The sequence below is a fragment of the Siniperca chuatsi genome, linkage group LG1 (genome assembly GCF_020085105.1).
Source record: "Siniperca chuatsi isolate FFG_IHB_CAS linkage group LG1, ASM2008510v1, whole genome shotgun sequence".
Lineage (NCBI taxonomy): Eukaryota > Metazoa > Chordata > Actinopteri > Centrarchiformes > Sinipercidae > Siniperca > Siniperca chuatsi.
The window spans coordinates 16172641-16197745 of record NC_058042.1 but is presented as its reverse complement, the minus strand read 5'-3'; the positions used below and the strand labels follow the sequence as shown (position 1 = coordinate 16197745).

Here is a 25105-nt window from a genome sequence, read left to right as displayed (position 1 = left end):
CAGATGTTTACCTTAAGAGTGCAAGTCATTTGTAATCTATGCTCCAGTTTTACTACTACTGCATGGTAGACTGTTTTAAGTGCTTTTGACTAGTGTAGTTGATAAATGGAGTGCCAATGAGTGATCTGTTTACAGGCAGATGAATAACACCCTGTACTCCAGTTACACTATGATTCAGCTGTTTGTGTCATAGAGTCCTGGTCTTGTTCAACCTCCCAGCTTTGTGTTACCTTCGCTGACGTAGTTTGCTCAAGTGTTGTCTGCTCTCACTCTTGTGAGTAAATCTGGGAGTCTGTCGGGTACATGTAATGAGTGATTCAAGTTACACTGTATGGTTTGTGGTGCTGCCAAATGTACTTACAAAACTGTAACCTATTTTTTCATCCCATGCACATTTCTGTTTATGACTGAATGGGTGAGCACTATACTGTAGCTCGTCCACTCTATAGGGTAAGCTGATCCTGACATTGTTGTTATAGTTTTTTCTGTGCCTCACCCTGCCCAGGGAGTCCATTGTGTGCACAGAAATGTACAATCACAGTGTGCAGGCGAGGTGTGTCCACTCCCTGCATAATACTGTGTGTCTTGGGGTGTGTTCAAGAGAGATCTGGATGTTTGTAATCAGAGGAGCAGATTAGTATCCTCCAGTACATAAGCAGCTATACAGACATATCATTTTCCCAGCAGGCTCTAATTACAGTATTGCTTCAGTTTAATGGAGTTGCAGCACAACGTGGGGTCAGACTAAGCTCTCTTATTCTGCTCTTCAGCTTTAATGATGCACAGAAAATCACTCCAGTAGGCTAATTTACTGTATGACACAACATAACGCTCTAAAGAGCCCAGGTAGTTTATATTTGTCTGCGTATGTGTGGGGTGTGTGTTTCTACCTCAAACAGGTTCAATAATTAACCTAAAAATAGATAATCGAACAAAGCTCTGCCTATAGGTTAATCCTAGATGTACTCTTAATTGTTTGAGATGCTGAGTTCATCGGGTTTTCCACTGATATACTCAGGAAGAAGGAACACAGCTACCAAGTAGATTTTTGTTCTTTTACTTTCTACTGACAGATAACACTGCTTTTCTTTCTTTTAAAAGTTTCCCTCATGCATTTCGACGCCATCTGGCTCTGTTTTTATTCTTCACTGTGGTTTCTTCACTTTCTCACAACCTTTTTCAGACCCTGCCAAAAAGCTATTCTCAGAGCACATGTCTGAATAGACATGGACTGTGGTGTTACACAAGTTTTCTCTTTATTGAAGTTGGCCCTCTGCCAGGTGACATCAGTGAGAGCTGTGCAGTGCTCAGTAATGTTCCCTTTTCTTTCCTTTTCTGCTATCATTTATTGACTGAAGTACATCTATAGAGCAGTAGCAAAGTCTGTGCTTATTGGAACACAGTGTGTTGCATTTTTGAATGTTTAAGTCCTTAAAATCAATTGACAATCAAGACCCTAGTCTGAGTTTAAACCTTATTGCTTATGCCTTGTTTGCAATTCCACAATATGTTTAAGCACATGGCATGGGATTAAAATCTTTTCAATTTCGATATTCTGGATATTTTACTTTTGCAAAGGTTATTATAATTATATACGTATTTGTACATTAAAATATAACTTGTCAAATTAGTTGAACAATTTTATTGCCAGAATCACAGTCTAAGAAGATGAGCCTCCTCCTTATCTCTCACAGCAGACATGCCTGGACAGTGACTCACCAGTAGTGTGGTGTCCAGAAGTTTCAGCTTGGCCCACTGGGGCCTGTGGGGCCCAGTGCCAACAGTCACTGTTTTGAAAAAGGGAGTTCACTTGAGCCAGCTGGGAGTGACCTTTGACTTACCTTTCATGACTCATCTCTTTTCAGACCAACCATAGCGAAGCCCTCTTGTGCCCCTGACACCCTTTTCTGCCCTCTGTTTACCCTTTTTGACCCCACAGCCTTGTCTGTCTTCTGTTGAAAACATCCTCTGTCCATGGACAGTTGCTAGCTTTACTGCTGACATTATATTTGAGCTACATTGAATACTTCATCCCTACAGAGAAGGAGAACCCATATGAGGATGTTGACCTGAAGCGGAAGAGTTTGGGTCGGAAGTCTTGTCTGCTGGAGATCAACAGATCTTGGACCACCATGGACAGGAAGCTGAACTCTCCACCTCAGGTAAGCCTATAAGCCTGTTGCAATCAACAGCACTAATTTGTTGTCCTGTAGTAAACATAACACATATGTTTTCCTGTGGTAAGGTGAATCCCTCACTAGGTGTCAGTGCTGAATCCTGGACAGGATCTTTTAAAGAATCTCACACCTCATTTGTGGTACTACAGGAAACAGTTTGACATGTTTAGACCTGGAGATTCTCCACAGAAAGGCAGATTTGGCTTCCTTACTTCAACGCAGAAGCACTTGTCTCACTATAGAAAGGGGAGACACCCATGTTTACTAGTGGTAACAACAAGTGCGGTTTAATAATCCAGCAAATACTTGTTGAGCAGCTACTTTGTCAGGAACACAACAGAAGAGCAACTGCTGTATCTGTTTATAGTGCAGCCAAACAAACTCATGTTGTTGTAATAAAGAAGTCAGTCAATAATTGGCTTTTTTCCATCATGCCATGAGCAACAGCAATCTGATTTCATGCTGCACACGGTAATAGTTTTCCACACAACAGCAGGACACAGCAAAGTTTGTTACTTTGCTTAGGAGTTGTAGGTGTGCAGCTTGTTGCCTGCAGCTCTTCATCTAACAGCTCACTGTGGCTGCTCCTTCTTGTTAGATTACTCCCTACAATATTTAAAACTTATCAGGTGTCAAATGTAGAAAATGACCATGTCCTGTTTTGTAGTGCATGTTTGCATTTTTGATAACTGCGATAACCTCAGAGACAAATACATTGCGTTTCCTGTGACTGCTTCACAAAAGCCACTCCGTGTTCCTCTGGTTGAACACTTTTAATGCTTTTAATGTTTCATTTGCTTTGGCAGTAACTTTAAACAGCTCTGATACAATGTTGAGGGAGTGAACAGTAAACAGTGAGGCTGATATCAATGAGATAAAAGAGTAACGTTGGATATCATGCACACATAATTTCCTTTAAATCCCTCGTGCCTTGGCAGGCAATTCGAATCCAGCACAGGGATGGTGGACCCCGCCACTAACAATGAAAAAAAAACTGAAAAAGACATAATTTCCTCAAAATATCTTGAATTAATGCACTGGGATAACTATTTATAAAAACATTACAAATGAATGAATGAAAAGTACTAACCCTTCCATATTCTTTTCTCTCTGACTAGTTGCCTTCCAAACCTAGTAGCCAGTCCCTTCGCCTTCCTGGTCCGAGTGACAGGAATAGCCACCGGATATCACAGTTGTCCAAACGCTACAGCCACGATGAAATGCTGCTTCTCCCCCAGCTGGGTGTATCAACTTCATCTTGTGGCCTGCTGGATGATAGCCTCTGTAGCACCAGTGATACCCTGGCCTCACACAGGCATTGGAGGATCCCCAAGGTACACACTACTGGATCCTACACAAACACCTACACTAAGTCCTTGCAGAGCTCTGACTGTCTTCTCTTTCCTTTCCTGCTTCTCGGACCAGCTTATGTTTCTGTAGGGACCAAGTCAGACTCAGAGCAGCTCTGGATCACTTGTAATTCCTCAGTTTGGAAAAGACGTTTTTTAAAACACAGTGCCTCAATGCGTGTAATTGCTACTTTGGTTTCAGATCTTGTGGTACCTTTTCTCAAGAGCTCGCCTTGAAGCTTTTCAGTTTTATTTTTCAGGAACCCTTCAAGCACAGTACAATATTACTTTTGGCCAGGTACACCCCCTTCTTCTATACTTAGGATCAAAAGAAACAAAACTTCAGATTACCCAACAGAGAATTTCCTCTTTCCTCTGTTTACAGCTGGTCCAGAGGATCAACTCCATTTACTGCACTAAACGTGGGAAGAAGAGGCTGAAGAAGCTGTCCATGTCCAATGTTGAGACTACATCTCTGAGAGGTAAGGGCTCTCTTTATTCCCTTTATCCAGTGACCAGATAAGTGAGTAAATATTTGTGTCTCAGCCACCCACATAGAGTTCTTGCTGTGTCCCTCTCATTACATAAACACATGTTTGTGAAACTGCCCTCTGACCTGTAGAAAACCTTCTTGTCTGTCTCATGTCTGCCTCCAGATGACAACAGTGAGAGTGAGAGTGACTCTGATGACAGGTTCAAAGGTGAGTGACCACAGCATTCATTTGCAAGGGTTAGGTGCTACATACTGTATAAGTCAGCTCTGAACTTTTTCCTAGAGCTGTTTTTCTCAGTGCTTGTGCAACAGCCTCCCAGTTTTGTATTTAACAAGTGACCCTGTGTGACCGGACAGACCACAGAACTGTAACTGAAACATTTGCCATATGCACGTATTATAGACCATACAACAGTTATCACATCTAGACTCAATGACAGGAATGAATACTAATGACATTTAGTGTTAGTTTTCTCTCTGCTTTGGACACAATCTTTCAGTAGTGTCAGTAAAAGTGAATTACACCAATACGTACAGCAACATTTAATTTCCGGACTGGCTGAAGGTTAGTATCCTGTGAGCCTTAGATTAAGTGTACACACTGAACTGTGTGAAAAGTGTGAATTTAGTTTAGACAGAGTATATGTATGTATTAATGTTTGCTTCCCTCCTCAGCTCACACCCAGAGGTTGTTGAAACTGCAGTCCATCCTTCGACGGGCCCCCAGCTACCGCACACTGGAGCTGCAGCTCATTGAGTGGCAGGAGAGAGAACTCTTTGAGTATTTTGTGGTTGTTTCTCTAAAAAAGAAACCCAGCAAAAACTCCTACTCCCCAGAGGTCACCTACCAGTTCCCCAAGGTAAAAGCATGACAGTCATAACTGAATCCATCCCCTAAGATGCATTAGAGGACATCACCAGGGTTTTAACACAAGTGTTTTAGCTCAGGAATTACAAATCACAAATACTACACAGATACGTCACTGCTGACTGTTTTCCAAAGCTCACGATGGGTCAGAGCCACATCATTATCATTGTTTAGTGCTATTGACAGCAGATTTTAAAAGCACTCGCTGTAGTATGTTAGTCTGTTCAGGTGACTAAGGAAGGTGTAAAAAACACATTTATTAGTTGGGGAAAGGTCAGCCCTAAAGCTAAATATAGTCGATTTGTGGTTAATTGGAAAAAAGTACTTATTTTGATAATAATAATAAAAGAAATAAATGTATACATGTGGATAACAGCAGAGCTTACATACCACATCTAATAGGTGTCAGCAGCACAGACAGCAGCATTCCAGACTTTCTTGACATAGTTAATGACAGTTAATATTATCTTGGAGATGATGATGGAGATAAACTGTTGATTTTCAGTTTTCACAAGCAAATGTAATCCAGTTAAGTCACATTTAGACAGTCTGGAAGATGTCAATCTTAATGCCACAGATAAAGTGGGGCTAGAACAAGAGTTGATTATGTACTGTAGGCTTTCCAGAGTTTTCCCAGTGTGAGCTTTTAGTCACAGATTACAGAAGTGTGTATAATGAAAGTGATGATGATGTATTATTCAGGATGGTGACCCATGCCCATTTTTTAATGTTTGAGTTAAAATAAAAATCCATATTTCTGTGAGCTTTTCAAACTTGATTGTGCAGGTTGTTGACTATTTAAAGCTGTATGGACAATTAAGATTTACAACATAGAGCATGGGAGCCTGTTTACTGTTCAAAATAACCAGGATCCATTTCTGTAGCAGGAAAGTGTTTTTAGTTATTCAAAGATATATTTAAGATTTAGGAGTAAGTACATCTCTGCCAGCCAGAGGAAACACTCACTCTGTTGTGGAGTTAATGAGGACTGGAGGGGGCAAAGGTTTAACCTTGTATGGGAGAAATGTTAGTCTGGTCATTTATTGGTCACACCATGGGGATCTTAAAAAAGGAGGACACAGTTATCTGAAGGAGAATGAGCTGACTGAAACTCCTCTCCTCTCACAGCTAGAGAGGCCCACCAAGCAGATGAGGGAGGCAGAGCAGAGACTCAAAGCCATTCCTCAGTTCTGTTTCCCAGATGCAAAAGACTGGAGTCCTGTGTCCGAGTACACCAGGTATGGCTGAGAATCTTCCTAATTTAGTGTCAAATTCATGACTACTAACTGGTCTATTATAGTGTTCGCACAGCATTTGAAACTGCATTATCCATAATAATAAAAATAATACATTTTATGGTGTTGATGCTTATTTACACGACGTATCAGCATGATTATCTTTCAAACACCTCCATGCTTGTTGCCGGCATGCAGGATAAAATCTTTTATCAGTGTACTACAGATGCTACACTATTGCATAAATGTAAAACTGGGCCAGACCCAACACAAAGGTGTGGTGCAGTCCTTATTCTGTGCTCTGTGTATTTGATTATTATATGTATGAATACATGCAACTGTTTACATGTGTATGTGTCTTTGTGTTAATTCTCATGTGTATACATTTGTTTTTTGCTACAGCGAGACCTTCTCCTTCATGTTGACTGGAGAGGACGGCAGCAGGAGGTTTGGGTACTGCAGACGCCTGCTGGTAAGCCACCGTTCAGCCCCTCATCCTCTGCTCCCTGTTCACACCTTGCTGAGCCCTGTTTATTGTGACAGACCTTTTCATGTGAACATGTGATACGATTTTCCTGTGGGGCCATTGATGTGTTGCTTGACCATCCGCTGTGGCAGCAGGGAAGAGAACATATATATAAAGCAAAAAAGACAAAAATAATAAGAAGGAAGACACTATGCTCACAAAAAAGGCACACAAAAAAGATTCACCCACTCATTATTATAGCTGCTGATCAGCATGAGAGTATGAGCATGAATGTACAGGGACTTCTTAACCCAGGAAATACCTATGGCAAGCAGTAGTAACAGAAACATCTGGAATAGCAAACATTCAAACCACATTGCTATCTAAGAACAGTGATTTCAGTTGCTACAAAAATGCATTAAAGTGGTTTAATATTACATAGGTAAATCTGTCATTATAAATCTATTTTGAATTTGATACAATCACATATGTATCTTATAAAATGAACAGAACGAAATCCAATTACTACATACTATTTTAATAGTGTTAATACTGCAAACATTCAGTCGTAGTCATAAAGTGCATAGCAATATTATAAAAAATATCATAATTTATGATAAAAATGCAGTTAGGATTGACTCATTCAATATAATGAGAGTTTCTCAGGGGAGGCAAGACAAAGGGAAACCATGAAAAATCCTAACTTTTCATTGTGGAACATTTCCTCTTCATAATGAGGCTGGAGAGCGCTTTGATGTTTTCTGTTGAGCTTCCCATTTAGCTTGTGGGTAGAGAGCATGGCTGTGTGGGATGCTGTGAATGTGGTGGTGATTTTGTTTGCTGTTTGGTATTTCTGAGTATGTTTACAGTACTACAGTGTGTATGTTCTCAGAGGTTTACTGGGAGTGTCTTTACCACTGTGGTGTATGTGCATGTGCTGGATAACAGCCGGACGTTTTGTGAATTCTTTGACCAGACAAAAATGTCTTTAAACTCGATCTGCTGTGTTGATTTGAGATTCATCTTGATAGAAGCAGATTTTAATGAAGGTAGAGGAAGAGGTGAGCTGCTCTCCTCCAGTTACTTTGTTTCCTCCCCGCTGTCTGACCAGCCGTTGGCAGTAACCGAGCATTCCTGAGGACTTGAATCAAGCTCCACATAGTTGATTTAATCATCCATTTGGAAAAGCGGAGGAGAAACAAGAGGAGAAAATTGTATACCTAATATGGACAAGTGGATTGGCGTTTCTTGAGTGCCTGTGTTCATTTGTGTTTGAGTGTCTGTGTCTCGAAGCACATAATGGTGTATGAGTGTACAGAGGAAGGTAGATACGATCAGCAGGAGCAGATAAACCACCTGTGTTTAGGAAGTTGGTATCCATTCACCGCAGATCACAGCCTAGATTTAAAGACTTAGTTACAGCTACAGTATATAAACAACTAATCTGCATATTATATTATCATGGTCTACTGATCATGGCTGTGTTATCATGGTCTGACCCTTTATATATTTGTTTTAGAATAACCGTTTTCTGCTCTGGTCCTGTCAGCAAACTTTAAAGGGTTACTGATCTACAGATTTCACACATTAAGTTCAGTTTACTCGTCACGGGGAGTATTATTCAGGCTGAAAAGAGATGTAAAATGTCTTCTGTGGCTCTGGAGGAGCTTTCTAAAGCCTGAAAAGTAACCTTAATGACGTCATCAGGGTTATTTCGGCTTGGGCTTGGATACTACAGAGTTTTAGCAGAAAGTGTTACAAACTGGGGATGTGGTGTTTGAAAGATGTGAACAGTTACCAGGGAGGGAGAACAGAGGATATGTCGGTGTCTGCTTTTTCGATTTTGACCATTCTTTTTTAAGTCTATCTCTTGTCCCCCAACTTTACGGAAGTGCAGTGCTATATTGCTGAACTACCCCTTCAAACGTGTTTGTAGACCATTTTCAGAATTTCTCAATGTGTCTCTTCATGAAGTCTATTAACAGCAGTGTCAACGAGTCTCTGTTGCTTTCTCCTATAGCCGACTGGGAAAGGACCTCGCCTTCCAGAGGTGTACTGTGTCATCAGCAGACTGGGCTGTTTTGCCTTGTTCTCCACGGTGAGTTCAGCCTTGCTCATGCACTGTAGACAGGCAGCTACAGTAAGCAAACTGTGTGTGGGGTTGTAGCTGCGGTTAACCCGTCTCACAACTGAAGTAAATGACTTTCAGCAGACCTTCTGCTGAATGCCTGTTCATTGGTAAACCTTATTTCAGTCTTTTTTTTACTTTCTGATTTCCTAGAGTAATTGTTTCCTTCACTTTCGTGTCAGTGGTGCTAACACAGAGCAGAGCAGTCACTCTGTTTGACTTTTTCAGCCTTATCTGATTACTTATTAATTCAACGTGAGTAAGTCCAGACTGTTGAAACAAAGTGGCTGCTATATGACATGAAAATAAAATACCATGGTGTATTTCAAAGACAGTGTGCAAATATGCACTATATTCATTGCTTAATAATGGGGGCCTTGTGAAGCCCTTTGAGACTGCAACTGCGCTGTGATTAAAGGCTGTACTGTACCAAGGTTTGGCAAAACATGAAAAATCTGAAACCTGAAATGAAAAATCTGTATTTTGTAGTTGAGTTAAAGCAGAATAACTATGCCATGAATTTTAGCATTTCATTTGTGAACAAAGTGTTTATTAGCACCATAGTTTTGTCTAGTTTTCCATCATGTGATATTTTACATTTTGCCTCAAATGTTTAAATTTTAAGAACACTACAGCAGTAAACCTGAGACGAAAACTAAAGGAATCTGTTTTACAAGTGCTTTCATGGTATATGGGAAAGGAAGCCAGTGTTTGATTTCAGAGGGAGTTGTGTGTGAGAGACAGAGACAGACAGCCAGACAGAGAGATGCAGAGGATGAGAGAGGTGATATCATATGACCTTGAAAACAAGCGATTCTCCAATCAACTTTCCAGACAGGAGGCAGCTTGGACCAAAACAGGCAGACAGGCACACTGGGTGGAATTTTCCAATCACACAGGCATGGAAAGAAATTCATTTGCTATTTTTCAGAAACAGAAAATGAATACTGAGTTCCAGACAATTGCTAGTAGTCAAACATATAACAGTATGTTTCCATTAATTGTTGCCATGGTCAATAACCTTGATGACTGCGCACTTTTTTTTCTTGCTTGGCTATTCATTAAACATAGATAAAACTCTAGGCTCCTTTCATATTATCGAGATTTCCAGAGACTTTTGTGTTGTTGATGTTAAAACTAGTTGAAATATGTTAATTAAACTGTGCTCTGTCTTCCCATGTTCAGATCCTGGATGAGGTGGAGCGGCGGCGAGGTGTCTCAGCAGCCCTGGTCTACCCCTTCATGAGGAGTCTGATGGAGTCGCCCTTCCCTGCACCAGGGAAGATTATCAAAGTTAAGACCTTTCTGCCCGGTGCAGGAAATGAGGTCAGAGCTGCTGACAAAGCAGAACACAACTGTTTTTCTCTTTCACTACTTTAATTATGCCCAAATAATTTTCAGAAGCATTTGTGTTAAAGAAAATCTTCTTAGTTAATTAGATCCACAAATTGTGATGACTTAAACTTCACATTTTTTGTGGTCATTCAGGTCATCGAGCTGAGGCGGCCCACCGACTCTAGACTGGAGCACGTGGACTTTGACAGTCTGTTCAGTTGCCTCAGTGTCCGGCAGGTGATACGAGTCTTTGCCTCGCTGCTGCTGGAGCGTAGAGTCATCTTTGTGGCTGATAAACTCAGGTCAGTCTCCACGATTAGTCTTAGTCCCTCTGTAGTGAGACCATCATCTCCAAAACAGCATTAAATGAAAGAAAGCCATTTATGCTTCCTTGCCCTGTCACCTATCTTTTTCCTCTTGCAGTGTGAGAGATTTGGCCTGTGACTTTTGCTTAGTCTGAGCCTTTGTACATATTTTATAGTAACATGGCCAAAACAAAAATTGTTTTTTTTATCAAGAGATGATAATGCCATGGAATAGATAATTTCCTACATTTTTGTTGTAATATAAGATTGCCCAGGCCCAGGGATTGAAAATTTATTTAAATGTATTCATTCTTCTTCTTTTAGGTTTGTTTTAAGTTTTAATACAAAAGAAATAGTTAGAAAGTTAGTTGGCATCTCATGTGACTACAAATATTATGATCAGACAGATGGTCAAAGGACATATTTAGGTCTGTTAGTTGTGCTCCAGTGGCTTTGTTTTACCTGTCCAGGCGCACTGTTGTAGTTTTCCATTCCTCCTGGTCATCCGAAACTGAGAAATATCTCTTCCAAAAACTTTTCAGACTGCCAGCTAGACAGTCAACTTGTGTTCCTCAGCCTGTCCATATAATCCTGGCTGATGATGGCACAATTGCAACAACCTTTCTACACACACAGGCACATGATAGTAGCATTATGCTGTAGTTTTGTCAGCTCGGGCTTAACAGTTGCACCATATGTGGAACTGTTTGATTATTATGTATTAATTAGTATCAGAAAGTCAAGCAACAGGTCAGTCAGTTAGCTAGTCAGTCTGTCAGATACCAGTTTTGATAACAGAAGTAAAGTGGGTCACACCAATAAGAGTTACTGCCAGAGGAGAATAGGGTGGGGCTGATAACATGCAAAGAGTCTCCAAGGACTCAGTGTCCCAGTCTGTCCTCTTGTTACAGAAAAGAGAGGGGAGAATTGGAGGCGAGGGTGGAGTGGAAGGAGATTTGAGTGGAGAAGTTATCTCTCCATGTATCAAAGCCCAGTTTAAACAAACATCAGTGGGGGCAGTGACTGTGAGGAGAAGGAATGCACTTCCTGTGTGCGCGACTCTGCCCTCTGTGATCTCTGGTTCGACTGTCACTGTTTGACTTATGATGCCATGTTCACTCCCTACGTATGAGCTACAGCACTCTCTGTGTCCCTCGAGAAAATCAGTCTCTTACTAGAGGTGATAACATCAAGGAATCATTGGGTGGATTCACGTGATAACTCATGATGAATGAAATACTGTGGGTTTTCAGACATAATTTTTTGTGTATCAAGGTGCATTTATTCATGGTTCCCTGACTTTAATGAACCAAATTGAGACATTTCACTCATAACCACATTTGTGGTTATGAGTGAAATGTCTCAGCTATTGGATAGATTGTCATGAAATTTGGTATACACGTTCATGTTCCTCTCAGGGTGAATTGTAATGACTTTGGCAATGTCTTAACTTTTCTCTAGTACCATCATCAGGTCAAAATTTCAATTTATGACCAAATACTACAAATACTACTAAATACTATAAAACTAATGACATTCCCATCAGCCTCAGCTGTACTTTTTGTTTAGTGCTAATTAGCAAATGTTACCATGCTTACACGCAAAACTAAGATGGTGAACACAGTACAAATTATACCACCTAAACATCAGCACGTTAGCATTGTCATTGTGAGCCACCATTCAAATTCAAGTTACAAATTAAGTTGCAGGAAACTAAAATAACTATGAAAAAGAAAATTACAAATATGAGTTAAATAATTTTGTGTCCTAACTATGCAGTCATGCGTACTGTATGATCTGCTCAAACCGTGTGTGTGTATGTGGATTTCATTGTGCAAGCATGCATGCATACATGCAGAGCTCCTGTGTTTTGGTTTCTTGTGACAGTGGCAGGACTTCACTGCAGCATTAATGACTTCTATGATAAAAGGTCTACTCCCTCTGGGGCTTTGGTACATAATCCATTCCCAAAATACCTCGCCAGCAGAACATGATGTATGTTTCTTTCCCTTGAAATGTATATCCAATATAAGCAGGAAGCGAGAGGGAAAGCCATGTTAGGCAATAGTTTTCTGTGGGCTCTTCTATTGTTCACTTCTTTTGCGTGTTACGTTCACTTAACTCTTGTAATATTAAACTGAAAACGTTGTTGATTTTTCCAGAGAGGTTGTTGCCTCTACATGAAAGTCTGCACAGACAATTTCTTTTAAAGTGATTGTTCACCATCCGATGCCTGTAATAACAAGTTGAATGCCTAATCAGATAAATTCATCATCAACTATGTCACTCTGTAATTGCTTAACTCAATTGACCTGCAGATGCTGAATGAGTTTTGTCAGTGCTGCAGACTTATGTAAACAGCCTCTGTGAGTCCTTGGGCTAGAGTTGAGGACGGTTACCAAATTGTATGTGCATGTCTGAATTTATCTTTTGGCCTGGCAGTGAAGGACTCCTACAGTTAAAGTGTTACTGCATATTGGATCTAAATGACTTTCCCTGATATGACTCCATCGTTAAGATGATTGAATCCCACCATCTTCCCTGCAATATTTTAATCAGAATTGCCATACTCAAACTGAAAGTATGAAATAATATTTTATAGCAGAGATGTTCTGTTGCAGGAGGTGGATGTCTCACATGTCGATTGAGGTAGCAAAGAAGAAAAGTAATAATAAACTAATAATAATAATAATAATAAACTTTATTTATACAGCACTTTTCAGCACTTTTACAAAATGCTTTAAAACATTTCAGGACTGAGGCAAATAAAAGCAGGCAATTAAAATAATACAGCAATATAATGAAATACAATTAAATAAAATAAAACTCCAAACAATAAAGATAATTACTAATAATAAAACAGGTACGATATGTTGGCAATAAAATGGAGTGCTAGAATTAGCCGAGTGGCCCTGACTGCAAAAGCCCGGTCACCTTCAGTCTTGAGCTGGGACTCAGGAATAGCCAGACAAGCATAAGCATAGCCCTGCCAGAGGATCTGAGGCTGCACCCTGGCTCATAGGGGAGCAGCAATTCAGCAATGTAGTTAGGAGCTGAACCATGAAGTGCTTTGAAGGTGATCAGTAAAATCAATTCTAAAACTAACTGGTAATCAGTGAATAGAGGCTAAAACAGGTTTGATATGATCATGTCTTCTAGTGCTTGTTAAAAGCTGAGCGGCTGCGTTTTGTACCAGCTGGTATGGCGCAAGATGTTTTTTTGGCTCAAACTTGAATACAATGAATTGCAATAATCTAACCGAGAAGAAATAAAAGCATGAATGACCTTCTCAAGATCAGGTCGAGAGAGAAAAGACCTGAGCTTTGAGATGCTCCCTAACTGATAAAAACATGATCGAACAACATTTATAATTTGTTTCTCAAATGAAAGTTCACTGTCAAATATCACACCCAGGTTTCTGGCTGTGGGTCTGGTATTTGAATACAGGGATCCAAGATGTTTCTGTAAAATAGTGATGGACTTTTGGGGGCCGAAGAGAATTATTTCTGATTAGTTTTCATATAGCTGGAGAAGGTTTTGGGACATCCAGCACTTTATTTCTGACAGACAGGATAAAAGATGATTAAACTGCCTTCATTACTGTTTTTTAATGGGGCATTGTAATGACTCTGGTTAGAACAGGGACTCAGAAGCAGGGAAAAGCACAGGAAACAAAGTAAAGTTCAAAAAGGCAGTCTTTACTGATGAGCCAGGCAGTCATACATGGGAAGTCAGTCCGAGAAAAGCAAACAAATCAGACAGGGAGCAGGCAAAATCCAATAATCCAAGGAACAAGGCAAAGTCCAAAGATACAAACACACAGGGTAGAACAAAGACAATCTGGCAAAGAGCAGTAAACACAGGAAGTATATATAAGGGGTTGGCTGAGGAAGAACCCAGGGGCAGGTAATAGGGCACAGGTGTGGGTGATTAGTGGCAGGAGAGACACAGTGCAGGAACTGAAATGACAGGAGAGGTTAGTCTTTCAAAATAAAACAGGAAACACAAGGGCAGGATTAACGGGATGTTACAGACATACATTTGTGTGTCATCTGCATAACAATGGTACTGGATTTTGTGTTTATTTATGATCTGTTCCAGTGCCAGCATGTATATACAGAACAACAAGGGGCCAAGGATGGACCCTTGGGGAACACTACAGGTCAGAGGGGCCACTGAAGAGGAGGCAATACCATGAACACTGAGAAAGTTCTGTTTGATAGATAGGATTTTAACCAGTTTAGAGCAGGGTCCCTGATACCTACCCACTTTTCAATGTTGGTCCAGTAGGATGGAGTGATCCACAGTATCAAATGCCGAGCTCAAATCCAGAAGAATTAAAATTGAGCAATCACCAGCATCAGCTGTAGGTAAAAGGTTGTTTGTCACTTTGATGAGAGCAGATTCGGTGCTATGACATGTACGGGAACCTGATTGAAATTTGTCAAAGATATCACAAGTATTCATAAAAGAAGTCAACTTTAAGTAAACAGTCTTCTTTAAAACTTGAAAATGGAAATTTAGAAATGGGTCTATAATTGCACTACTGCGTGCTTAAGGCAAGAAGGAACACAGCCAGTGGACAGAGAGCTATTTACAATCGATAAAATAATGGAACCACTGTTAAAAACCTCTTTAAGAAATCTGGCAGGCATACAATCTGAAGGACTCAATGAGGGCTTTAATTTGGCCATTGTGTCCTTTAAAGTGCACAGTGAAAGGGCCTGAAAGTCATTTAGCAAGGCAGAGGGTTTGCAGTGTGGAGGAGAAGGGTCACTGGTGGCAAGACCAATCTGGATTAAGAAATATAATGAAAGATGAGAAATCTATGTTTGAGAGGAAGAGAGAGGGAAAGAGTAAAAAGTGAGGAGACTATAAGGGGAGGGAAACTAAACAATGTCTTCTTAAAGCTATGGTGAATTAATCAAGCTCATTTTTGTGTGGTACGGGAGGCTGCTTGGGTTTCTGCATAGACACTCTCTGGTTTCCCTTTAATGCTGTTAATTTTGGTCCCCATCTGTGCCAATAGCAAACGCAAAACTGGTATTTAAACTGCAGATAAAAAGTACAATGTGAAGTATCCTATGTAAGTTGAGTTTGTGGTGTCCTTTTCTTATTTTTGGAATAATCCAGCGGTCTGAAAGTGAGTTGGACGTATGTAGAGCAACACGTTTTGCAGCTGCAGTGTTATGATCAATGGTGACTGTAATCCTCAGACAGATAGAATTATTACCACTGCTCCTCGCATTTTTCTAATCGATGAGTATGGCATCATACTCATTTCATTTAGTCCTCCATTATTGTCAAACACTTTCTGTAACACGCTCTGCAGAGCTGGTATGAAGCCAAAACTGCTTTTAACAACTTAACCAGTTTCCCATGTGGTATTTAACTCAGAGGTAAAGTGAAATCCACACACTGTAAACATGTGAAATGTTTCTGTTTTTCAAAGAGTCGAGAAAGACTTGGCCATTACCAAAGCCTGACCAGCTGATTTTTACATCAGTGGCGTTCTCGTGAATGTTTACACCCACATGTAGACATACACATGTAGACGCTCATATACACAAACACCTGCACACATTCATCTGCTCTCTAGACAGCGCTGATCAAACTCAGATGTTATTGTGGTTTAAATAAGAACATGTATAGAGTTTTCCATCGGGAAGACATTTCTCATTGTAAAATGGCTTCTGCTGTTGCCTTCTGTTGAGCCGGAGAGATCCTTAAAGACAGGAAGTGAAGGAAAACCATTTGGGGACTAAGGGAGCAGAGAACATTCTGGTAGAGGATAAAAATACACCATGTGCAGCTTGTCATAGGAATCATATAGGTCTATATGTGCTCTGCTGCATCTTTATATGATTTCTAGGTGTTATTATGAGCTTGGGAAGAGCTTCAACATTGAAGAATGGTTTTGCGGAGCTTTGCAGCACAGCTGTTGTCTGACAGCTGTGGTTCAGTTTGCTCTCAGTCTAGTCCTCTTTGTCCTCTGTCTATGGAATCAGTCTTAGCCATGCCAGGATTGGTAGACACAGTGTAGTGCTTTAGTAGTGCTGTGAAGCATGTGGTGATACAGGCTTTTGTCTCCCTCCCTCTCTCTGTCTCGGACACTGAAATTTTCCCTCCTCCTTTGGGCTTCACAGATTAAGCCTCTCGATCCCATGTTTCCTGGAGTATTTGCCAGTTCAGCCTCACACACACTAAACCAGGCCTGGCAGACCTACGAGAGCTAATATGTCAGGATTAGCTCCCAAACCTCAGCACATAACAACTCTGCACAGACCTCACCTCTTCTCTCTTTTCCTGAGAATGGAATCATAAATTTATATGACTTTTAAGTGTGTAATCAGATTTAAATGAATCACATCAATCTTTGAATCTTAGTTTATGCTTGTGTGGTGTCATTTTTACAAGGAAAATTTGGGGGTTTAACATTTAAAAGGTTCTGTCTCACAAACCTTGTATCAACTTGGTATGAGGTATAAGTCTTATTTTCCAACCAATCCACACATAGCTTGTTGTTTTGGGTACAAATCAGTCAAAATCAGCTGTGTTCCTTCAGAGGCTATTGTAGCCTGAAAGGTTAGTAAAAATGCCATGCAAGCCAGACAGAAGATTAACTTTGACCTTCTCTTGTATGAGGGCAACAAAATAACCAGCCATGCCAGTGGCTCTGTGAGGCTGTAAGCATCAGCATGCTAACATGCTCACAATGACAATGCTAAAATGCTAATGTTTACCGTGTTTGCCATCTAAGTTTAACATGTTAGCATGCTAACATTTGCTAGTTAGCACTAAACACAAAGTACAGCTGAGGCTGTTGTTTGTTGTTTTTACCCTGTAAAGCACCTTGTAAACCTTGTTTTGGAAAGGTGCTATGTAAATAAAGTTTATTATCATTATTATTATTATTTGGTCATAAACCAAAGAGCAGAAGAAGATTTAATGGCAAGCCATCCAGTAGTTGCTAAAATATTTCCGTCTCAACCAAAGTGGTGGACCGACTGACCAACTAACAGATCAACATTTCCATCCCTAGAGCCACTCCTCTGGCATGGCTAAAAACCAACCTACAACATAATCCAATTTGATACAACCACAATACAACCTCGATACTTATCTACATATACAAAGCCAAAATAATAAAGCATCATCAAACTGAAAAGAGAAAAAGGTTTTTCTAAAATTTCCCTCTGCTTGCACTAATTAAAATATTTCATTCGAGATGTTCATTATTATATTATTATTATTATATTTTGTTACTATTAGTGGACCTGGAGACCAGAGAGCATTTTCTTCTTTTTTACGACACACGTGTGGTCTGAGGGTCTGAAGTTTTGGTCTGGATCTAACAGGAATGTCCCTCTCTCTTTCCAGAGTTGAGTGGCAACCTCTGGTAGTGCAGAGTGTTTTCATTGCAAGTTCATCTTCTCCCAAGAGTGTGTGGTTGGGGAATGAGTGTAATTGATCCTTTTTGGTATCAGTGGTGTGTTGGGCCGTGTGTAGCCTGTGGCGAAGGTTTTCTGAGATCTGTGCCCCATCACTCCCTGTTGGAACTCGTCAAACCCAGGAGACGGGATCTGTTAGGAATTATCAAGCCCTCCTCAGGCAAATGGAAATCAGACTGGCCAAAGCAAAGCTGCAAGTGCTTCATGTCATGAGTGAACTGGAAAAGGCCTAAAAAGACTGAACACTGTGGTTATTCTAGCCTTTGGGTTTTCACTGGTGTAATTCTATTTTACCCTGTCAAGAAAACACATTTTAATCTTGGCAATTTGACCCATGGGAAGTTAAGACAAAAAGGCCTGTGGCAAACATGTAGCCTGAATGAATGGAGTGGAAAAGTTTGTGTTAGTGTGTCATTCATCTCAGCAAATTGATTATACTAATCAATCTCTGTTCTTTATATGTTGCTCCAAAAAGTAGTTAAAGTTTCTTTGGGCTGAAGCTGAAACTCAGTGTGAATGAGGTCACGTAAAAGAGAGTAACTTCTGTTTACTTGGATGTTCTGTCTGCTGTTGATGAGAGCGACCATGGAAAACATTCCTCATTAAAAGTGTATATAGCTCAAGTGGGGTGCGCTTGCATACCATGTTTGATCCCCGGTCTTGTTCTTGATCCATACTGATTTAGTGCTTCGCTGTGTGTGTGTGTGTGTATGATTGGACCCACAGTTTATTTTCACTGTCTTTGTGTACATGGATTCGACAGTATGCAGAGGACAGAAGGGAGGAGGGTCAGCCACTGTCAACAAGCGACGGATCGTGAGAAAGACGGGCTGCTATTTGTGATCTCGATTTTATACCACAGCTGTTGGAGTTAAACCGAATTGCTGCTTTTTGGTATTGCGTCAACAAGCCTCCAGCTTAACTATAGCAACATGTCAGAGTCACGCCACCCCTGCAGACAAAGTAGAGTAATGTCACAATAATACATTTTACTGGGCTCACCCTTCCTCATTATGGTTTGTAGTAGATGGTGTTAAACTAAAAGAGGGAGAAGTGGAAAGTGCAAAAGATGATGAGCTGCAGATAGAGTAAAGTGTCAAAGCCTGAGCACATAGCTGTGCTGTTATGCCTCATAAAAGTAACTGTTTCAAGGAAAAGAGGATCAAGTAGTCATTTAACCTGGGAAAAGAGCTTAGCGATAGAAATATACTATTTATGCTCTTATAGTTCAGTATGTAGCCCAGTTAATGATAATGATAATGATTTAAACATTTTGAAGGAGCAATATAATTTTTTTTTCTACTTTACAAAAGTTCATGACTGCAGTATGTATTTTTAGGAAAATGTTGTTACCACATAAACCACCGCTACCCTTTCAGTCTGGAAAATACAAGTTTTTCATTATCTAGTGAAACATCTGCCCTGTTATGATTGTGTTCAGTTTAATCTGGTGTGGCCTCTGCAGGGTGTTGTTGTGTGAGTGTGATTGATGGTGTATGTCTTTTTCTTTTTTTTTGTTTCCCATCATCAGTACCCTGTCCAGCTGTGTGCATGCAGTGGTGGCGCTGCTCTACCCCTTCTCCTGGCAACACACCTTCATCCCCGTGCTGCCAGGCTCCATGTTGGATATTGTTTGCTGTCCCACTCCCTTCCTGGTGGGGCTGCTGTCCAGCTCTTTGCCGAAACTCAAGGAGTTGCCTGTGGAAGAGGTGAGTTCGCTGTCTCTCTGACTGTCTACCTCTGAGTGCAGTTTCTTTTCCAGACTCTGAATTTTATATTTCAGACTGATGTCTCCTACATTTTTCATTTAGATGTCCCTGATTGTTCTGTCTCTTTGTTCTAGACTTTCTGTGATTGAAGCCTGTTTCTTGGAATAGTGGATATTAGTGTCTTGGCTGATAAATTACAACAATACAGATTCAGAGTAATTCTGTTATAAATTGGCTGACTGTTGCTGTGTCTGTTTGACCTCCTCTACCTCTAGTCTTTATTATATTAAGGAACCAGCCAGGTGACTTCCAACCAAAGGAAAGGTTTCAAAACTGAGGTCACATTTTTAGACAACTTAAAGGTGCATTAATTGTTTGTTTAGCCACTTGGGGGCAGCGGAACAAGCTGTAAACACAACATTTCTATAAAAATATTGATTAGTGCAGCTTTAATTAAGAAAAACAATTTTTTTTTTTTAGTTCACATCTTAGGTTATAAAATGTGATTTTTTTGTTGGTCATTGATTGAGCAAACACTTTGAATGTTTTAAATGAGTTGCAACAATTAGTTGATTAATCGATTAGTTGATCGGCAGAAAATTAATCGGCAATATTTTTTTTAAATTGCAAAATCAATTGAGAAGTTATTTAAGCAAAAATGGCAGAAATTCCCTGGTTCCAGCTTCTCAAATGTGAATGTTTTCAGGTTTTCTTACTCTTCTATGACAATAAACTGAATATCTCTATGAATTGATTGATCAAGAAAATAATTTGTTGATTAATCGATGACTGTAAATAATGGTTAGTTGCAGCCCTACAACAAAACTAATTCTCTGAGAAAGTGCCATGTGGCAACACTCATATCCGCTATATTCTTGTTAATCAATTCTCTTGTTTACCTGAAAAGATCTATATTGAAAGTCAAGCCATGACTTTTTTCACAAGCCTATGAAGTGTGACCTGAAGTAGTTGTGGTATGGGCAGCCGGCACAGAGCCAGTGTCAGGGCAACACCAGCCAAAGATCTCTGGCATCCTTCTTATTCTAGCTTTGGCTCACAGTAAATATTTTGGCAGAAGAAGCCCAGCGAAGCAGTGTTCTTAATTTGTTATACAGGTATTAGGTTTGCACCTGGGTTGCTAATGAAAATTGTTAAATAGTTTTGTCTCAGCATTGGCTACATCTACATATCTCTCTCAGACTGAGTAGAGATTAATGTGAAAAGACAATGTGAAAAGTCACAGTTAACACCGACCTGTTAATGGGCTGTCAACAACATCTGCTGTCTGTTTACATCACTCTTCCTGTTGCTGATTGACTCATGAAAACAGTCTTCTTTAACAAATGTGTTTTATATCAAAATTTTTTGTGCTGTAGCTTCTTTGAAGGTGATGGTTATTTATTTTACAGATTGTGTTTTGCGGAAAGCAAATGTACGTTTCCACTGCAGGTGGAATAAACAGTTCTACTTGTCAGAGATAATAAAAGGGGGTTCACAGTTTTTTTAATTAGTTCTGAATAATCATGCGCTCTTCTTTTCCTTTTCTCAGGCTTTAATGGTTGACCTGGGAGCTGACCGATTCATCCGACAGGTTAGTCTATGAACTTACTGTTCAGCAGAAGTTATATAGTCTTGCTTTTGGGTCAATTTTTTCACTGTGGCCACAAGTGGCAGTTGCAAAATAATGGCAATTTCCCTTCATTTCCCAAGATTTTCTTGAGTCACTTTCTCAATGTCCTCGGCCTAGGACCTGTGATGCATTTCATCCATGCTTGTAATAAGGGCAAAAATGCAGGGGAAAAAAACATCATAAGGGAAATTGTAATGGGGCCACAAGCATAAAAAAACAAATGTGTCTCCTGTATGTTGTGTTTAATTCTCATTTATTCACTTTCGTGATAAAACCATTAATATGTTTCTCTGTGATATGCTAAAATGTAGCAATAGCAAAAGTCAGAAAGTCAGAAAACTGTCTCAGTAACGTATGTTCACAGCAGCAATATTTATTTGAGGTTTTCTAACTAAAGCTAGCAAATATTAGCCATCATCGTCATACCAGACCAAGTAAGACTGAAGCAGCAAAACCCCTGAATGTATTGAGTTGAGTGAGAGTGTGTTTTATTGTTTATGAATTCAACTTTGTACAGAGGAAGATTGTGTTTTTTCTTCTTTCAAAAGTTACATGGTCTCGCTTTAAACAGGGTTGTAAAATATGTGGTTCTCTGTTTTAAGTCTGCGCCTTTGAAAGGTACTCTCCAAACATTGTTGTTTATCACTGGTGTTTTCGGTTGTTTATAGATGGACGACGAGGCCTCGCTGTTGCCGCGGAAACTTCAGGCAGCTCTTGAGCAAGCGCTGGAGCAGAGGAATGACATCATCAATCAGGACTCTGACAGTGAGTCAGATGAAGGTGAATAAGTGACAAATCATCCCTCCCAACCAAGACAGATGTTTTCCTCGTTAATTAAAACAACATCCACATCCACATCTCTGTGAAACTCATTCAAGATAACGTCCTCTGTAGAAACTAATCATGACAATGAGTCAAAAAGACTCAGTGAGTGAGATAACGTAATGTTTCTGATGATGAAAGGTATGTGTCAAGCTGACTGATTACGCTTACTTTTCATGTGTTCCACAGATGGTTCATTAGGGTCCACATATTCTAATGTGGTGGTAAACCCCCCCCCCCCGAAACAACCAAAGTTGTATAACTATGAGAAGGGGGGAAAAATCAACAGTCAAACAGACTTCATCATGCCGTGCATATCTCCCATATAGTCGAGCAGTTAGGATTCCTGGCTTTCACGCAGGCGGCCTGGGTTCAACTCCCAATATGGGAATTAGGATTTTTAACAGTTTATCCCAGGGGACCAGTAATAGGTTTATTTGTCAAGCACTTTTCAAAACAAAAGATGCAGGCAAGACAGGAATATGAACATTCAAGACAAGACAACAATAAAGAAAACCTGTTTTTTCAACGACATGCGCACTGTTTCAGATCGTTGCATTAATCAGGAAAAGACCTTACACTGGACAGACTTTCTGTCGCTGCTTTCCACATTCTTCTCCAAAATCAAACCTACAGCTAACACCGTCTGTGGTTGCGTTACATCTGCTGCATGTCAATCACAATCTGTTCTCGCTAATGTGCAAACCAAAGCAAGACACTTGTGCAATCTGCAGTCTGTGAGATTAAATAGATTAAGATATAAACTTGGCTTTACATAATACTACTACACACAACAATTTCCTCCTCTTAAAGTACCTCGTAATATTTAGACAGTGTTCTGGGCCTACAGGCCGGCCATGACACCTAAGATTTACTGTACAAAAGAACTAATGTGAGAGGAAAATAACAAGCGGCAACAATAATGTAAGGGAATGCAGAAAGTCATGTTGAGATTGTCTCTTGGTAAGGCCTCACAGTTACCGTTCTGGTTGTTTTTTTCCCTGTAATATTGATCGAGTGTCTTAGCATTTCATTCTTGTAGATTTCTTTTTCAGAGTCCCTTCAGCTTCAGTTCAGATTCTTGCAGAGTTTCTTCATCAGAACCTTCAGAGTTGTAACGTTCACAATCTTTTCTCTAGTCATGAAGGTCAATGCTTGCTCAGATTTTCCAGTAGTTCTATACTTTTGGCATACTGACAACACTAGTGAAGTACTAAAGAGGCAACCACATTATTATTATTTCTTATTTTGTGGTTAATTAGATTCAGGCTGATTTGACAGAGCATTATGGGATACGTCCCTCAATCTCCACACAGTTAACAATAGTTGTGGGTACATTTTATTACTTATGTGGCTGTAAGCATTGAGCCAAACCATGTATTCTACTTTAATCTGCCTTTGACTGCTCTCAGGCTTCTTTTTCAAGAACTATCTGACCATCTCTTGGAAAATGTCAAAATGCCATACTGTGTGACATGTCTGTTTTATTACTTTATTATGAATACTGATGTAAGTGATGTGAGTAACTGAACTAAGTGCTTCTCCTTTGTGTCTACAGAGTATAACTCCTTGAACAGCCTGGTGTCAGAGGCCTTCATCCGCTTCTTCCTGGAGACCATCGGCCATTACTCCCTGTTTATCGCTCAGAATGAGCGCGGAGAGCGCATTTTCCAAAGAGAGGCCTTCCGCAAGTCTGTGGCGTCTAAAAGCATCCGTCGTTTCCTGGGTGTCTTCATGGAGTCTCAGATGTTTGCAGGGTTCATTCAGGATCGGGAGCTGAGGAAGACCCGTGCTAAAGGTATACTGTCCTTCCCTGAGTGTCAGTTGTTTCCATGAATGTCCTCTTTCTTCCTTAAAAGTTTTAATGGAAAGTCTGCACACTTTTCTCTATGGATTTCCACCCCTGTACTAACTCTAATACTAACTGTGCAGGAGGAGGAACTGCAGTAATACTGATCTCTAGTGGCTGAAAGTTATCATCAGCATGTTTTCACACCACATCACTGTGCTCCTTGGCAGACAAATTAAATTGTAACTTCCTGCAATACTGAGATGAGATGTTTCATGTTGTGTTTTTTATCTCTTGTATTGTCCTGTTGACAGGTCTGTTTGAGCAGAGGGTGGATCAGTATCTGGAGGAGCTGCCAGACACAGAGCAGAGTGGAGTCAACAAGTTTCTGAAAGGCCTTGGTGAGTCCTGCAGCAGACTCACAAAGCTATAGACTTTTGATTAAACAAATGTTTAACAGTTTTAAAATCAGGCTGCATAACATCCTTCAAGGGAAATTTCAAGTATTTCAATAGTTCATATTAAGGCCAAAAATGTATTTTGATTATCTTTACCTGACTAGAAGGCTGTTTTCACATTCATCTGCTGAAGGAGGAAAACAGGGGTTAAATCAGATCAAACTTTATGTAATCTCAGTCTGGCTTAATCCCCATATGCTGTATAATAACTTTAAATTAAATTTAACCTCGCAGATGTTGTGCATTTTACATGTTTTAATGGATTTGTTTGAACTGTTTTCAGGAAGTAAAATGAAGTTTCTCCACAAAAAGAACTGAGGGGAGATCATCCTCCTGTTTTCAGTCATACAACAAATTGAAGACCTGATGTCTCAAGTCTCTGCATTATGATGATTCTCACTTTTTTTGTCTTTTGTCTTTTGTTTTTTTATGTAAACATGTACATATTATTTCACTGTAAGCTGGCTGTGATACTCTTCAGTGTATGTTTATAGTACCTTATGAGATAGTGATAGCAGGACGGTACACAGCGAGTGAGCCGTAGAGTAACCACTGATGTCCAGGTGTGCTTGTGAAGAGTGTTATCAGAGTGTGTGTGTGTGTGTCTTGACATGGGCATAGATGTACAATTCATATGTTTTCATTTTGCATTATTTCACGACAGTGTTGTCCTCTGTTTAAGGAGTGTAAAACCTATTCGAAAACTGTAAATGCATCAAGACAATGAAGAAAATGATTGTAACTCTTCATAGAGTCTTTTGCAATCTTTTATTAAAAAATGGTAGTTAAAATGCTTCAAATGCCTGAGTGTACAGTATTGAGTTCACTAATAATATGCATGTTCAATATTTTTGTTGTTGAATGTTGGTTAAAGTTCAGATCTATGATAT

The 25105-nt window shown here is 39.9% G+C and overlaps 1 protein-coding gene across 4 annotated transcripts in view; it reads left to right on the top strand.

The window, feature by feature from the left end:
- dennd2b (DENN domain containing 2B) overlaps positions 1–25015 on the top strand; it is a 51597-nt gene extending 26582 nt beyond the window's left edge. For all 4 annotated transcript variants that reach the window (XM_044193627.1, XM_044193620.1, XM_044193638.1 and 1 more), the window contains 16 exons: positions 2041–2162; positions 3296–3511; positions 3912–4008; positions 4183–4227; positions 4695–4879; positions 6016–6125; positions 6525–6594; positions 8609–8686; positions 9902–10042; positions 10205–10353; positions 19339–19516; positions 21066–21107; positions 21815–21926; positions 23527–23766; positions 24072–24158; positions 24499–25015. In XM_044193627.1, the coding sequence (XP_044049562.1) occupies positions 2041–2162; positions 3296–3511; positions 3912–4008; positions 4183–4227; positions 4695–4879; positions 6016–6125; positions 6525–6594; positions 8609–8686; positions 9902–10042; positions 10205–10353; positions 19339–19516; positions 21066–21107; positions 21815–21926; positions 23527–23766; positions 24072–24158; positions 24499–24533 (1907 nt within the window). In that variant the 3' untranslated portion in view covers positions 24534–25015. The remainder of the gene's footprint in view (positions 1–2040; positions 2163–3295; positions 3512–3911; positions 4009–4182; positions 4228–4694; positions 4880–6015; positions 6126–6524; positions 6595–8608; positions 8687–9901; positions 10043–10204; positions 10354–19338; positions 19517–21065; positions 21108–21814; positions 21927–23526; positions 23767–24071; positions 24159–24498) is intronic.
- The last annotated feature ends 90 nt before the right edge of the window (positions 25016–25105 follow it).